The sequence below is a fragment of the Triturus cristatus genome, chromosome 3_1 (assembly GCF_964204655.1).
Source record: "Triturus cristatus chromosome 3_1, aTriCri1.1, whole genome shotgun sequence".
NCBI lineage: Eukaryota > Metazoa > Chordata > Amphibia > Caudata > Salamandridae > Triturus > Triturus cristatus.
Window position 1 is genome coordinate 245,638,960 of NC_140583.1, and position 13,599 is coordinate 245,652,558.

Here is a 13,599-nt window from a genome sequence, read left to right on the forward strand (position 1 = left end):
TTAAATTTTATGGAAGGCTGCCATGGATTGTTCTTTAAAGGAGAACACCAACGGAGTGTCGTCTGCATAGGAAACTACCTACACTCCCCAAGTGGAAATAAGAGCAGCCAAAGGGGCAAAGTAGATATTAAAGAACAGCGGACTCAAGGCAGACCCCTGAGGTACTCCACAAATTAAGTTGTTTGAATGAGGAGGAGAAAGGGCGAAGGGAAACCTGTTGAACACGGTCTTCAAGATAAGGCCGGATCCAGTCATGTGCCACCCCCTGTACACCAATATGTTTCAATCTTTCCAACAGAATTGACTGTGATACCGTATCAAACGCAGCTAATAGGTCCAACATCACAAACGTGGCAGATGAGCCGCCATCAACAGCCACTCTCACTGATTCAGGCACTTTTACCAGTGCTGTCTCCGTACTATAGCCTGACCGAAAACCTGACTGGGAGTCATGTAGGAGACCATTGACTTCTACAAAATTGGCTAGTTATCGCTGAGCCAATTTCTCTAATACTGTGGCCAGTGCAGATAGCAGCGAAATCGGTCAAAAGTTGCTCAGCACTTCGGGATCAGCATTAGGTTACTTCAACAATGGTAAAAGATATGCCTGTTTCCAAGTAGCTGGAACAATTCCAGTAATAAAAGAAGCGTTCAAGATTTGGTTAAGTAAGGGATTTAGCCGCGGGGCCAGTGTTCTAAACCACCGAGGGGGCGGGGATCTCCCTGGGAACCCAATTTACATCATGCTCACAAAAAGTACCCTAATGGAATAGTAAGGAATGTAATTCAAAATGTACACAAGAGACACACTTTTAGGGTGTCTCTTGTGTACATTTTGAATTACATTCCTTACTATTCCATTAGGGTACTTTTTGTGAGCATGATGTAATGGAGTGGTACCGGTTATGGTTATAATTCCTCCAAGTGACCTTGTTGTGAGATAATATAATAACACAATTTACATTTCAGGAGTTCCACCACTGACTCCTCTGTTGTTAAAGAAAGGAATTCAGAGAAAATGTTAGGTCTGATATGAGGGACTAGGGCTACCTTGATTATCATGGGCTCTGAAACAGTAGTGAATGAAGAAGACAACTTTTGTATTTTATCTTCAAATAACTCGGACAGGCTTGTGCACAGAGCCAGAGAGTGATGGATAGTACTATACAACGCTGTTGGTTTGGTAAATGATTTTACAATCTTGAAGATTTCCTTAGAGGAATTTTCAGTGCTCTCTTTACATCTTGCCAGATGTTCCCTCCTCTTACATCTTAACCGTTTGTGGAATTTCTTTATAGGCACTTTTGGCTGCAGGCATATAGGACTTGCTCCAGTAGTTTTCCAACTTTCTACAGCTGCTCTTTTCCTTTCTCAGATGATCAGAGTCCCTAGGAGACGAGGGAGTGGCTTTAGAGGTAGCGACTAACCTCAGATGGGCAACCGTATTTAATGCAAATGTCATCCAAGCATTAAAGTGGGAAGCGTCGCTCTCGGGGTTGCCTGACAGTTGTGGCGCTGTTACATCAAGCACTGGCTCCAGGGTGTTTGTAGTGACCCTACTCCAATTCCTCTTTTCTTCTGTTAGTTTTATGCTTGACAAGCATTTTTCCTTAAAACTAAACCTAAAAAGGACCAGAAAATGGTCCATCCAAACCATGCGAAGCGACTTCTCCACTCTCAAATCTTACATATTGAAGAAAATTAAGTCTAACACATGGCCAGCTCTATAGGTAGGTGCTGTGACCAAATGTGTGAGGTTGAAACTATTCAGTGTTGATATTAAATGGGCAGCCTGAAGGCAGCTAGGAACATACACATGGAGAATAAAATCCCCCAAGACTGTAAAATTAGAATAATGTAAGGACATTTGGGCAGTGACATTCACCAGTTCTGTTGTGTGGCTTTGATGGCAGTCTGGAGGCCTATATAGCAACAGCTCAGCAAAGGAGAAGGAGGGGTATATTTTTATGCAGAAGGTCAGTCGCTTGATAATACCAATGTGTTCCAATCTGGCGGTGGAAACCTCCCAAGTATCTTTAAGGCCAATGGCCACACCTCCCCCTATCCTATCTCCACGCCTATTGGCACACAGAATTCGAAAACCTGGGGGAATCGCAAGGGCCACATCGGGGTTAGTATCCTCCCTCATTCCATTAGGGATTGCCAAATATCATCTGCGTGTTTAGGTAGAGACCTGCAGTTGATAAGACTGGCTTTAATGTCATAGTGTCCTAAAGTCTGGAAAACAGAGTTTGTTGCCTTTTCCCCATCTACCTCTGAGCACACATTCAATTCAAAGTTACAGACCAAGCAGCGGTACTCAGAACATCCTGCCTCAAGGTCAGTTTGTGGCATACCTATGCAAGGCTCACCTTTCAGGGCCAAAAGAGTATCTCTTGTCCATGTAGTGGCCTTGCCGCTGGCTTTTTGAGCAGCGTGGCTGGTGCTAGCTGCGAACGGGTGCAGGCAGGTTTGACTTGCGTACCAGCGGTGTGCCCGCTGCTCGCGTCTGCTGCGCATCTGTGTCGCTGTTTTCATTATATAGCAGCCGAGAGAAAAAACTGACACCTGGACTGCTAATCCACCCAAAATGGTGTCTGGTTCTAGACCCTGCAGTGCAAGGAAAAATGGTGCTCTACACTCAGCAGGAGCAACGAGGAAATGCCCAGAGATCGAGTCCTTCCAAATGGGGTAGATGCAATTAAGGTTTGTGCAAATTGTTAGAAAAGCCGTGCAGAGGTCAAAACATTTAAATTAGTACTGATGCCCCTTACAGTGCACCCGACAAAACACAGAGGTGTACACAAACAATCCCACTCACAACAGAATACACTGCAACACTACAGCGGGGACGCACCTTCACAGGCTTACTCAATCTGAAACCTCTCAGTGCCAAACCCAGCCCCCCCCCCAGCCCCCCTTTTACAGGGATTTCTTCATTATTAACGATGCAAGAACTCTCCCTCAAAGGGCCAGGCTCAAAGTAAATACCTCACATTTAATTCCTTTGAGGTCAATCCATCAAAATCACTCTCTGTAAGCAGTTACATGAATGTTTGGTGACACGAAAGGCTTACTTGATTAACTCTCTTACACTACTTGATAGCCACATCTTTGCATTCACACAATTACATTTCTGAGATGCAAAGCCATTAATGGTCTTCCATGAAAGGGCCAAGTTCCTCTTAAAAGTACTTGTAAGTGACTGCCGCAGTTGCTGGCCAACAAGAAAGGTAAATTAATACATCTATTCCGTGATTCACCAGTGAAGGTATTAGCGACTATGTCATGTGGAAATCAGTTGATCCTCACTTGAAGTCCAGTCTTCTGTCCTACTTGCAGACTCCATAGGTTTAAACGGTGGATTCACTCATGTTGCCAACAGGATGCTCAGTTCACAGTGAGCATGCCCACCCCTTGAGAGCCAAAGAGATGTGACATTCCGGCAAACGTTCTCCTCAGGACTAGAACAATATGATAACTCATCCGCCGCGTTACAGTAGGATCTCAGATAAAACTCTTACAGGAATCTCTATTTGCTATATACATAGTAAAGATAAGTCAAGGGATAGGGATATGCAATACCCTCAAGAGGAGATCAGTAGTAAAAGTGGAGGAGTTGCTTACTGCATTATTTTTGTAGACTAGGCTTTCCTGGCCTGTGTTTGCAAAAAGGGAGTACCTGATGAGTGATATTATGATTATTGAGAGTCATTCTTTCAAATCAGAAATGGAAAGGGTGGGAGTAGAATCTCCACTAGATTCTTAGGCAGGTGGTGAGCACCTGTGGAAACTTCCTGACTGTGCAGCTGGTAACTCGTAGAAGATATAAGAATCAGACCTGCCTTATCCTAATGTTGGTTATTAGTGTCCGAGCACAGTGAAGTGGTTTATGTTATGCGACACGTGCATGAAGAGGACAGAAATTAAACTCCCCAACTAAGCCAGCACTGACACCATGAAGTGCTGACCTTAGAATACAAGCTCTGCAAGTCAAGTCTATGCAGGAGCAGTGAATGGTGAGGAAATCACAAAGCGACAACGAATCTGCTGATGTTGGAATTTTGAAACTCTAGCCCCGATTAACAAAGAGTCTCCACACTCATGACGGGCACTCCGCACTCATGGCGGGATCCCCGCACTGGAGTTTCACATTGCAGAGATCATGCTATGACTGCAGAGATCCTGCTACAGCTGAGGAGTCTCCATCACGGCTGCCAAGGTTCGATGTGAATCGGGGCCTCGGCGAGCAACATTCTTCCTGATGGTAAATGATGTAGGAGACAGGAAGGGTTTAGGATCTGTGGCAGGAGCCTGTGTATCGTTTTCCCTTCACACCTTATATAAAAGCATGCGAGGCCTGAGATTTTCACCAACCAGCAGAGGGCGAAAGTCATGGGGAGGCTTCAGTATGAAAATGTGAGCCATGGGTGTTATAGCCTAACATGCACTAATTGTCAGCATTCTGGATAGAAGTCTCAATCAGCGGCTGCAATCAAGATGATGGTGTAAACTTTTGTCCCTAGGATCTGGGTTAAGGGAAGAGGATTTGACATGTGTGTATCTACGCCTACTGTATGTAGAGGTTGTATCCTCAGGCAATGCATCCACCAGCCACAGGGCACCAATCTGTCTGGAATCTGATCGTCTGTCCTCTGCCTCCAGCAACTAAAATTCTATCTTGGTAGTATCATAGTGGATGGTCTCAGACTTTCTAAACAATAAAATACATGGGCACTCAGCAAAACAACGGTCCACATTCAAAACCCACTCTCTCGTACAGAAGACGTTACAGGGCTGCTTGACTGCAATGCCTAACTATTTGTCCTATATCTTCCAACCACGTCCATCTGTCAATCAACATATTGCATTTGTGCATTTGATTCATGGAAGAAATTTGGTGGAAGATCCCACTTTTATATAGGGGCTCACCCCTTTGGAACTCACTATTATTACAGCTCAGCCAAGAATGAAACTTTCTGAAATTCAAGAGGTGTATACAAATCTACCTCTTTAAAAGGCCTATGGCTCGCCCATTCCTCTTACAACCTCTCCAATTCAGTCTATGCAAGTCCTCCTGAAGTCCAGCCAAGTCATTATGGTCGGGCTTGACAGCGCAGCTGTTGCCAGACAATAACGTGGGCTTTGGCTCCAACCACATGTTATAAGCCAGGAGTATATGTTTAGATTGGGCAGAAGTTGTGTGTTTTCTGAAACAAAACGTGGTTGCCCCCACACAGCTGTGATCTTTTTGCTTATTTAACCAGCTAGCTGAGATTGTACTTTATAGGGCACATACATGGCATGGTATTACTGTAAACGTGTCTTAGATAACTAGATAGTTTGTAGTGTTTGCTTTTCTCTGGCAGCAGCACAGATGGGAGGAAGGCAGTCATTAGCCTACATGGATTTTTTGGTCTGGCTTGACAGGGCAACTGTCCCCTAACCTTATAACCTACACTAATATTACCCTACAGTACTTCCACACAATACATATTACTTCCCATGCTATTTATTTGTAATACCACACATTTCCATTAAACATTCCTTTAAAGCCAGATCTATTGGCATTGCTAGCGATTGTTGACTTTTACCAAGCTTTACACTGCATCTCTTTAGCACTGTTATATCAGTTTTGAGAATGTATGTGTTTCGCCAGCTACCCTCCCCCGCAGCAGGCTGACTGACCAAAATGTCCTTCTTCAGGTCTGGTTTGGATGATCTCATTCTTGTATCCAAATTCAGGGCTCTCTGAGGCTACTACAAGGTTGTATGCACTACTTTAGAAAACCCCAGATTGCATCTGATTGCAACTGTATTTATAAATACATAAAATATAAAATGAATAAATAAAGTGAAAAAATCAACACAATAAAATAAAAGTATGATCATGTGAATAGTGCTATTCAGCATACAATGGTAAAATTGCATGTGTCAGTTTCGAGGCATCATTTGTTGTGCTGAGTTGTGAGATCAGACTTTCAGAAGAATTACAGATAAAGCAGTTGTAGTATGGAGCTCAAGAGATAGCAAAAACTCCCCAGCGCAAATGTTTTCCTCAAGATACTATCCAGGTCTTGTGGTTAAATTGTCCTCTTGCAGTAAAAGTAGGGCACATGGAGAAAAATGATTTGTGTACCTGTTTGCATCCCTTAATACTCTGTGGACTTACTTTAGTCATCCCTATTATTTTACAAGAAGACACCAAAACTAAGCGAGCAAACGCACTTTATGTACAATTCTGAATAATGCCCGAAAAAGGGAATGGCTTAAATTACACCAAGGAGTAGGCCTCTGCAGAAAATGTCATTCTGCACGCAGAACTGACAGAATTTGGTGATTCCTTGTTACTCTTATAACACTGAGTTCCATCTAAATCCCATCAATTGCCAAGTGGCAGTATTTTTTCTCCCATGAGACTCCAGAAATTCAAGCTGACAAATAAGATTTAGCATCCCCTAGCGCGATTTCTGGTCGCTACAACTTCTGGCGAGATTTTCTAATGTGGGCGTTCACGGTCAAAGGGCTGCTTCTGGGGCAGATTTTGTACTCAAGCAGCAGCAAAATCAACTCAAAGGGTTGCACGCTCTTGCACGCCTCATGGTGTTGCTCATGCTAACTTTTCAGTGCTACAGGTGCAGAGTTTTTATATAACCCCGCAGAATTCTGCACATTCCGCCCACCACTATAAACGAGCAGATTGTGAGCACTGGAGAAAAGTGGGGTGAGGGGTATGCCGCTAATATTCAAATTGTGGAAGGGAATGCACACTGTAAAGGAAGCACATTAGCATCAAAGCAGAACACTATTTACAGAGCTATCAGAATATGAGACTGGAGGAACATTAACAAATATTTAAAGATGGAGAGAGCATTTGTTGCATGCAGTGACATACTGGTAAAAGCAGGGTATTGAAGTTGTGGGACAAACATGTACACGTAGCAGCACTTGTATGCAAGCATAGACAGATCTGTTACCTACACAGGCATGGCTGGGGCATCCAGAAACTTGAGAGTGCCACCTACTGTTAATGATAAATTACTGCAAAATGGCCTGCATAATGACCTTCTTTTGGGGTATTGAGAGCATGAAAGTGGGCGAATTCTATTGTGTCTATTGTGTATTTTACTGCATGCAGGGTCTTAATTACAAGAGTAGACAAGGATACAGCAGAAGGATGAGCCTGACAGTAAACTCCATCATCTGCCATCAACTTGTGCATTCCTGTGGCGGAGACTATGAGCCAGATCAAGAGTTGATAGGAAATCTAGATTCTGAGTTCACTGGATGTGGCTTGCACCTGGTGTCTCCTCCTGCCTTTCCACAGTGTCCCTCACATTTATGTTAAGTACTCTTTACTGTCCTGGAAGGCCTAAAGAAGGTTGATAAGAGTAAAGGCATACTGGCTCTCATTGTTTTACTGTCACTCCCACTAACTTACTCCTTCACTTACCCCTCATCACAACCTGGCCATCAGTTCCTCACCTTTAGGACTTGCTGCAGCTGGACGAGGCCTGTGAGAGCCTGTTTCTTTTCCTCCTGTAGTTCAATACCCCTTCCTTGGCAGTCTGCAAACAAAGCACAAACCGCATTGACAGAGGAAGTTGAAGAAAAGGCTGGAAAAGCTGCATTCTGTCTTTTTACATTCTCATTTGTTGGTGGGACATTTACCTGCGGCTCCCCTAAAAGTCACTGACTGCTGGGGTGCATTTTCTCACCTTGAATCATCTTGTTTAGCTGCTCCAAGAATGCATCACACCGCGAACATCTTCTGCTGGTTATTGCTTCCTCCTTGCCTAGGGAACCTATGGTCTGGATTTTCTTGGGGGTCCACCGTCCACTTGATGCTGGAGACAATGTCCGACTATCACGGGAATCTCGCTCTGTAAGATCATCGTTCTCTGCCAACTGGAAATGAAACAAAGTAGATAGTATTTGATGGAGGAGCTCTTGAACCATGACTCTTGCAACCGTAAACCTCCTGAGCCCTTTCGCCTTTGCTGTGAAATGTAAACTTCCAACCATGACACTGGTATTCAGACAGCTTGACATAGTACAGAGCCATCTCTGATTGTTCACACACATCCAAATGTTACCACTCATGCACTCACTCAATTCTCCTCCTCGAACCTGCCATTCAGCTATCCATTTATCCATCCTACATAGATCCAACCTATCCATCAATCCTACAAATAAGTTTTGAGCATTTGTCTAACACATTTCTTTCATTGTATATGGCCTCATAGCGCTCCCAGCATCCCTGCGGTGCCTTGCCAGAGTGTTATACTTCGGTGCTTAAGCTACAGTGTAGAGCGACAAAAGCGGGACATCCCTCACCTTCAACTTTAGGGAGGAGAGCTTGATCTCCATCTCAGTTTTCTCCATCTCTTTCAATTGCTTGAGGTGCCGTAATGCTTGGTCCCTGGAAAAACGAAACAAAGGACACTGCTGAGCGTGATAAGCCAATCACATACCTTGGTCAATCAACCTTGTGATGCTGTCATAAGCGTTCAGAACTGATTATATCAATGAAGCTCTCAGGTGCCCAAAGACTTCACTCAGCCCAGAACCAGGCTCAGGCTGTTTTGTGAAAGGAAGCAAGGACTTGTTCATTTTGGATGTTGGTTGGACTCTTATAAGTTGTTAGAGACCCAATGTTTGTAAATGCGGTGCTGAAAGTAACTCCACTGAAGGTGCTACAACATTACAGATCATAGGGCATTCTTTAGAATTCAGAGTATAGGTTGTACTCCGTCAGAGCATCGAAGTAAAATACTCTGTTGACCTCAAGCGACAGAGTACCCGTACTCCGAATTTAGAGATGTCCGCCAGGCCTGCAAGCATCTCTAGTCATTGAGAGGATCTGCAGTCACGGCAGTTCCTGTCAATGAGTTTAAAGTTTGCCAGGCGGTACTGCCGACATTGTTTTTGATTTTTTACACAAAATTCTCAATCCCAATTTTTTTTAATTTTTTTTTTATAAGAAACCTTTATTACACATTAAAAAGGATACAAACAAGGGCCTACAACCACAAGGGCCGGCCGCTAGAAAGCTCGGGAGCCAGCAAGGCAGCGCCATACATTCAAATGAGCCAGAAGCAAAAGCTCCCGGTAGTTCGTAAGCACATATAACAGGCCGCGGCCACAGTCCAAGGGCGATCAAAAAGGACGGTTTCATATTTTTTAATAGAAGAAAAAAACAAAAAAACAAAAAAAAAAAAACAACGATAACACACAAACAAGGCAATGAGAGTCCGAAATAGCAGCGTGCGCTCCCCAGGACGGGGGAAGATCCACATTATCTGGAATAACTCTTGACCGGAGGTGGCAGTGGGGGGCAGCGGAGAAGAGGACAAAGCATACACAATTACGTAGAATGCGCGGCTAGGGGGACAAAGCGGCGTCGACCTCTCGCGGCAGAGGCGGAGCGCAGATATTTCCACGATAGGAATTCCATGGACCCCACACCTTAGTCCACCTCCCAGGCTTGCCTCTCGCCACATACACCGTCCTCTCCCTGAACATACACCAATCCATATTCTCCTTCCATACCGAAACCGTAGGCGGCCTCGGGGAACCCCACAACTGTGCGATATTGCGCTTAGCCACCATGTACCCCAAAGTCACCCACTGCGTCTGCGCCGCATTATAGTCATTTGGTTCCCAGACATTCAGCAAACACCTCCTGGCCTCTGGTAACAAAGCGACATGCGTGACCTCCTCCATTACAGTATGTGCTCCGTTCCAAAATCGCACGACCTCCGAACATTCCCATAGGATATGAAGAAAGGTACCCAACAAGCCACAGCCACGCTTACACGTTCCATCCCTCGAATAACCCATACGTATCAAGCCAGGCCCTGTGACATACACTCTATGGAGCATCTTCAGCTGCACAAATCTAAGGCGGGCCGGGATCGCCACCTCTTTCGGGGAGGCCACCGCCGATACCCAATCCTCATCGTCCAGTTCCAATCCGTTGGCCGTCCACGCCTCCCACAGATGGGTCGGCAAGTCCGTACGATCATTAATACGTTTTTTATAGATCAGAGAAATAGTGCTGTCGGGCACATAGCCATCTAACACTCTATCGTCCAACGGGGAATTTTCTGGGATAGCAGCAACATCCGGAAAAACCGAACACAGCGCATGGTAGACCTGTGCATATCGGAAGTACTCCCTATCATTTAATTTGTATTCAGTTTTGAGCATTTCAAACGTTTTAAAGGACCCTTTCGCCCAGAGGTCACCCACCTTACTTATACCAATCATGTCCCATTTCTCGAAGCCTTTCGTTTTCCACAGACAACCCAAGCCCTGGGAGGCATACAACGGCGTCGCTCGAGTCAAGCGATCCCTCCACCCCATCGCAGCATTCGCCGCATGCCACACGCGTACCGCAACTTGCGTTGGTCCCGTCAACCGTGCATCCGGAGTCGCCGAATACAGTGCCCTATTGTAATCCCCGCCCGGAAGTAATAACTTATCCATCCTCAATCCAAATTTTGATTTTGAATAAACAAAAGCTAATAACCTCCACAGCATGGGAGTTTTCTCGCATGGTGTGTGGTCATTTAAACATTTTCACTGTTCCTTGCCACCAGGTTTTTCAAGGCTGAAAGGGAGAGTAAAAACTGGTCATTCAACCGCCCACTCTCAATCGGGCAGGCAGTCGAAAGGTCAAACCTCACAGAGCCATCGTAGGGGTATGTCAACAACATCCAGAAAATTGATATATTCCTATTGATTATTACATTGATCTATTCACCTTGATTGCTATCAATTGCAGCCACTGGATGCCAGTAGTGTGTGATGAGGTAAGCTATGATATGAGCGAGTTATGGGCTTTCGCCACATGACAAGTTGTGCTATTCTGGATTCCCCACAAATGAACACTTCCTACTAAATGGAATGTCCAACCATAACCAAACAAATGAACAATAATAGGTTAAACAATAATTAGTCCTGTGGGATTGAGTTTAAAATGGATGGCTGAAAACTTATCAGATCAATATACAGATGACCGATCTTCCATCTTTAGGTATTTTATCATGGTTTGGATACAAATGAACGTAACAGGATGCGTGACGTGAGCAGTTGGGCCAGGCTAGATTCATCTCAGGGCTGATTCACAAAACGTTGTAAAACTCCACTAATGGCGATGCTTCATAAAGACAACACTAGGTGATTTAATAAAGTGCCTGGCATATGTGCATACTGCTAGCCAGACAGGATTTTGGAAGATATGTGCTTAAGTGTGTGGTATATAGGATTCTTTCTGGTGAAACACTAAATCTGTGACTTTTTTTCTCTGCACGTAAATGTTTTGAAATGAAATAAAGCCCTACAAAGACAAAAAAGGCAAAAAAATGATACTGCTGGTATTTCACCCAAATTTGTTTCATTCACTTGGAAAACACCGCCCTAAACATTTCAAACCGCGAAATGGGAATTTCTTGCAAGCTCCCTCATTTTCTGCACCATGTCTAACTGAATACGGTGTAAACTTGGATGTGCAGATAAGTGTAAAAAAGGCATTGAAAATGTTTGTGAATACCCAGAGTTGCACCTCAATGGATGTTCACCTCATTTACCCGGGCTTCTCCGATGACACTCCCCTGGGAACACCCCCTAGGGGCAGTGCTTAATTTGTAAAATATTAAGTGCCAGGGCTCCGGCCAGGGGGCCACTGCAGCTTGCACCACACATCGCCCTTGTCATCACTGCCAAAACAACTACTAACCCTCTCTCTTGCATGTAAATGCGACAATTCAGATTATTCTAGGTCACCAAAGCTAAAGGAATGGCTCGGGAGGCAGGTATTAGCATTTTTTTAAATGTATATTGTATTCCTAAACAACTGTTCTACTGCTCATTTCTAAATTACATGAGCAGCGCCACCATGTGCCAGACTGCCCTAAGTGTGGTGTTGACAATTAGGTGCTGAGCACCAGAAACCAATTAAGTGCCGGTGTCAAGCACCGGCTCAAATTAGGCACTGGCTAGGGACTGTGTTACAAACATTGCCCTGGGGGAGCAGCAAGTGCATGCCCCCATGGGCACTGTAGTATTACAGAAGAAGGCGTAGGTGCTTGTGCACCCTTTTCTGCAAAAACCGATAGAGCCGGTGCACAAAGAGCACGGGTGCTGTCTTCGTGAGGCCTTCCCTCATCAGTGTGGGTGCATAGGCCATGCTAATGAGGTAAACACTTTTTCTGTACGTCCACGCTCTATAATGGATGTAGGTGCAAAGGCAAAGAGACCCTCGGGAGGCACACTGACTATGGGCCACAAAGAGGTGGGGCCCAGTCAGTTGGCCCCCTGAAGGTGACCCATGCAAGGGGAAAAATGGTGTCCCATTGAACCCACAGACATTCCCTTGCAAGCAGGTGAAGTCACTCACTGCAACCCCTCTTCAGAGGGATCTCTGTCCCCTCTTTGAAGTGCAGGCTGGTGCTGCCTGCGCAGTGGACCACGGGCCGGCTGCTCCACTCAGCAGATCCATCTTTCAGAGTGATCTGCCACCAGCGAGTGAACGTTCAGTGCTGTTGAGCGGGCAGCGCATTTCTTGTAATAGGGAGCACGGTCCCTCTTTGTGCGTGCTGCACCTGTTGAAAGGTCCGTCATGGTGCATACAAGGACAGTACGTCCTGTCTATAATGCAGGCCGTCTGCCATCTCAATAAGGTTACTCGTCAACCAACTGTCCACTGTTGAAGCAATAGCTAGAGACATCTCAACTTAAACAAGTATTTCCACAGTTAATTTATCCAAGCTCCATCAGTCATATCACCCAAGTACCATTATGCCCGAGAGGCAGAAAGAAAGAGAGAGGGAGGGAACAATAACTGGCACTTTATTGTTATGATGCGTATCTTCAAGATTACTGGTCACGCAGGACCGGTAACCTTTAATTCTCCTAGTTAATATGTGTCACACATTCTACAAAAGAATGCATGTAATTATAGGAATGCTTTGTAAGAATGTTATTGTCTAAAGATAAACTTTGTAATAAACTTTATGAAAAGCACTGTCAACAGTGTTTTGTAATTTGTATCCATTAGTCCCTAAACTTAAAAAAAAATAATAATAACTTGAGCTGTGGAGGTAAATGTGCAAAACTCTGGGGAATAAGAAACTAGAAAGGTTCTGTCATGTTGGATTATAAGACTACCTCTAGTTGCCCCTGCCCCCCAATAGCTGCAGCACTGGGCAATGAACAGCTCTTCCATTACAGTACCTTGTGTACAGTTCAGAAATACATAGTATCCCTTTGTATTCATTTGATTTTACCATGAATCCCTTCCTATCTATTTTTTATCCATTTGATTGTACTGCGGATCCCTTTGTATCCGTTTTCCTTCCATCTGGTTTCATCAAATGAATTGTCGCATGGTCGGTACAAAATGAAAGATCATTATAAGCTGCAGTTCAGTTGTTGGCTCTGGATATCACGCGTTTGTGGAGAACATGAAAACTCTAAGTATCCCTGTGACCACAAAGGTCTAACAGGCGTGATGGTGCATGGCTTTTGCAAATTAGCTATCATGACAAAGAATTACAGATAACAATTTTGTCACCAAGGGGTATTGTATCCTAC

At 44.5% G+C, this 13,599-nt stretch overlaps 1 protein-coding gene across 2 annotated transcripts in view; it reads right to left on the minus strand.

Moving 5' to 3' along the window:
- LOC146860022 (uncharacterized) overlaps window positions 1-13,599 on the minus strand; it is a 269,057-nt gene that overhangs the window by 31,954 nt on the left and 223,504 nt on the right. For both annotated transcript variants that reach the window (XR_014978762.1, XM_085643785.1), the window contains exons 21-23: window positions 8,338-8,422; window positions 7,719-7,908; window positions 7,486-7,568 (exon numbers count right to left, since the gene is read on the minus strand). Coding sequence is in view for 1 of the 2 variants with exons in the window: in XM_085643785.1 (XP_085499911.1) it covers window positions 7,486-7,568; window positions 7,719-7,908; window positions 8,338-8,422 (358 nt within the window). In the remaining variant the exon portion in view is untranslated. The remainder of the gene's footprint in view (window positions 1-7,485; window positions 7,569-7,718; window positions 7,909-8,337; window positions 8,423-13,599) is intronic.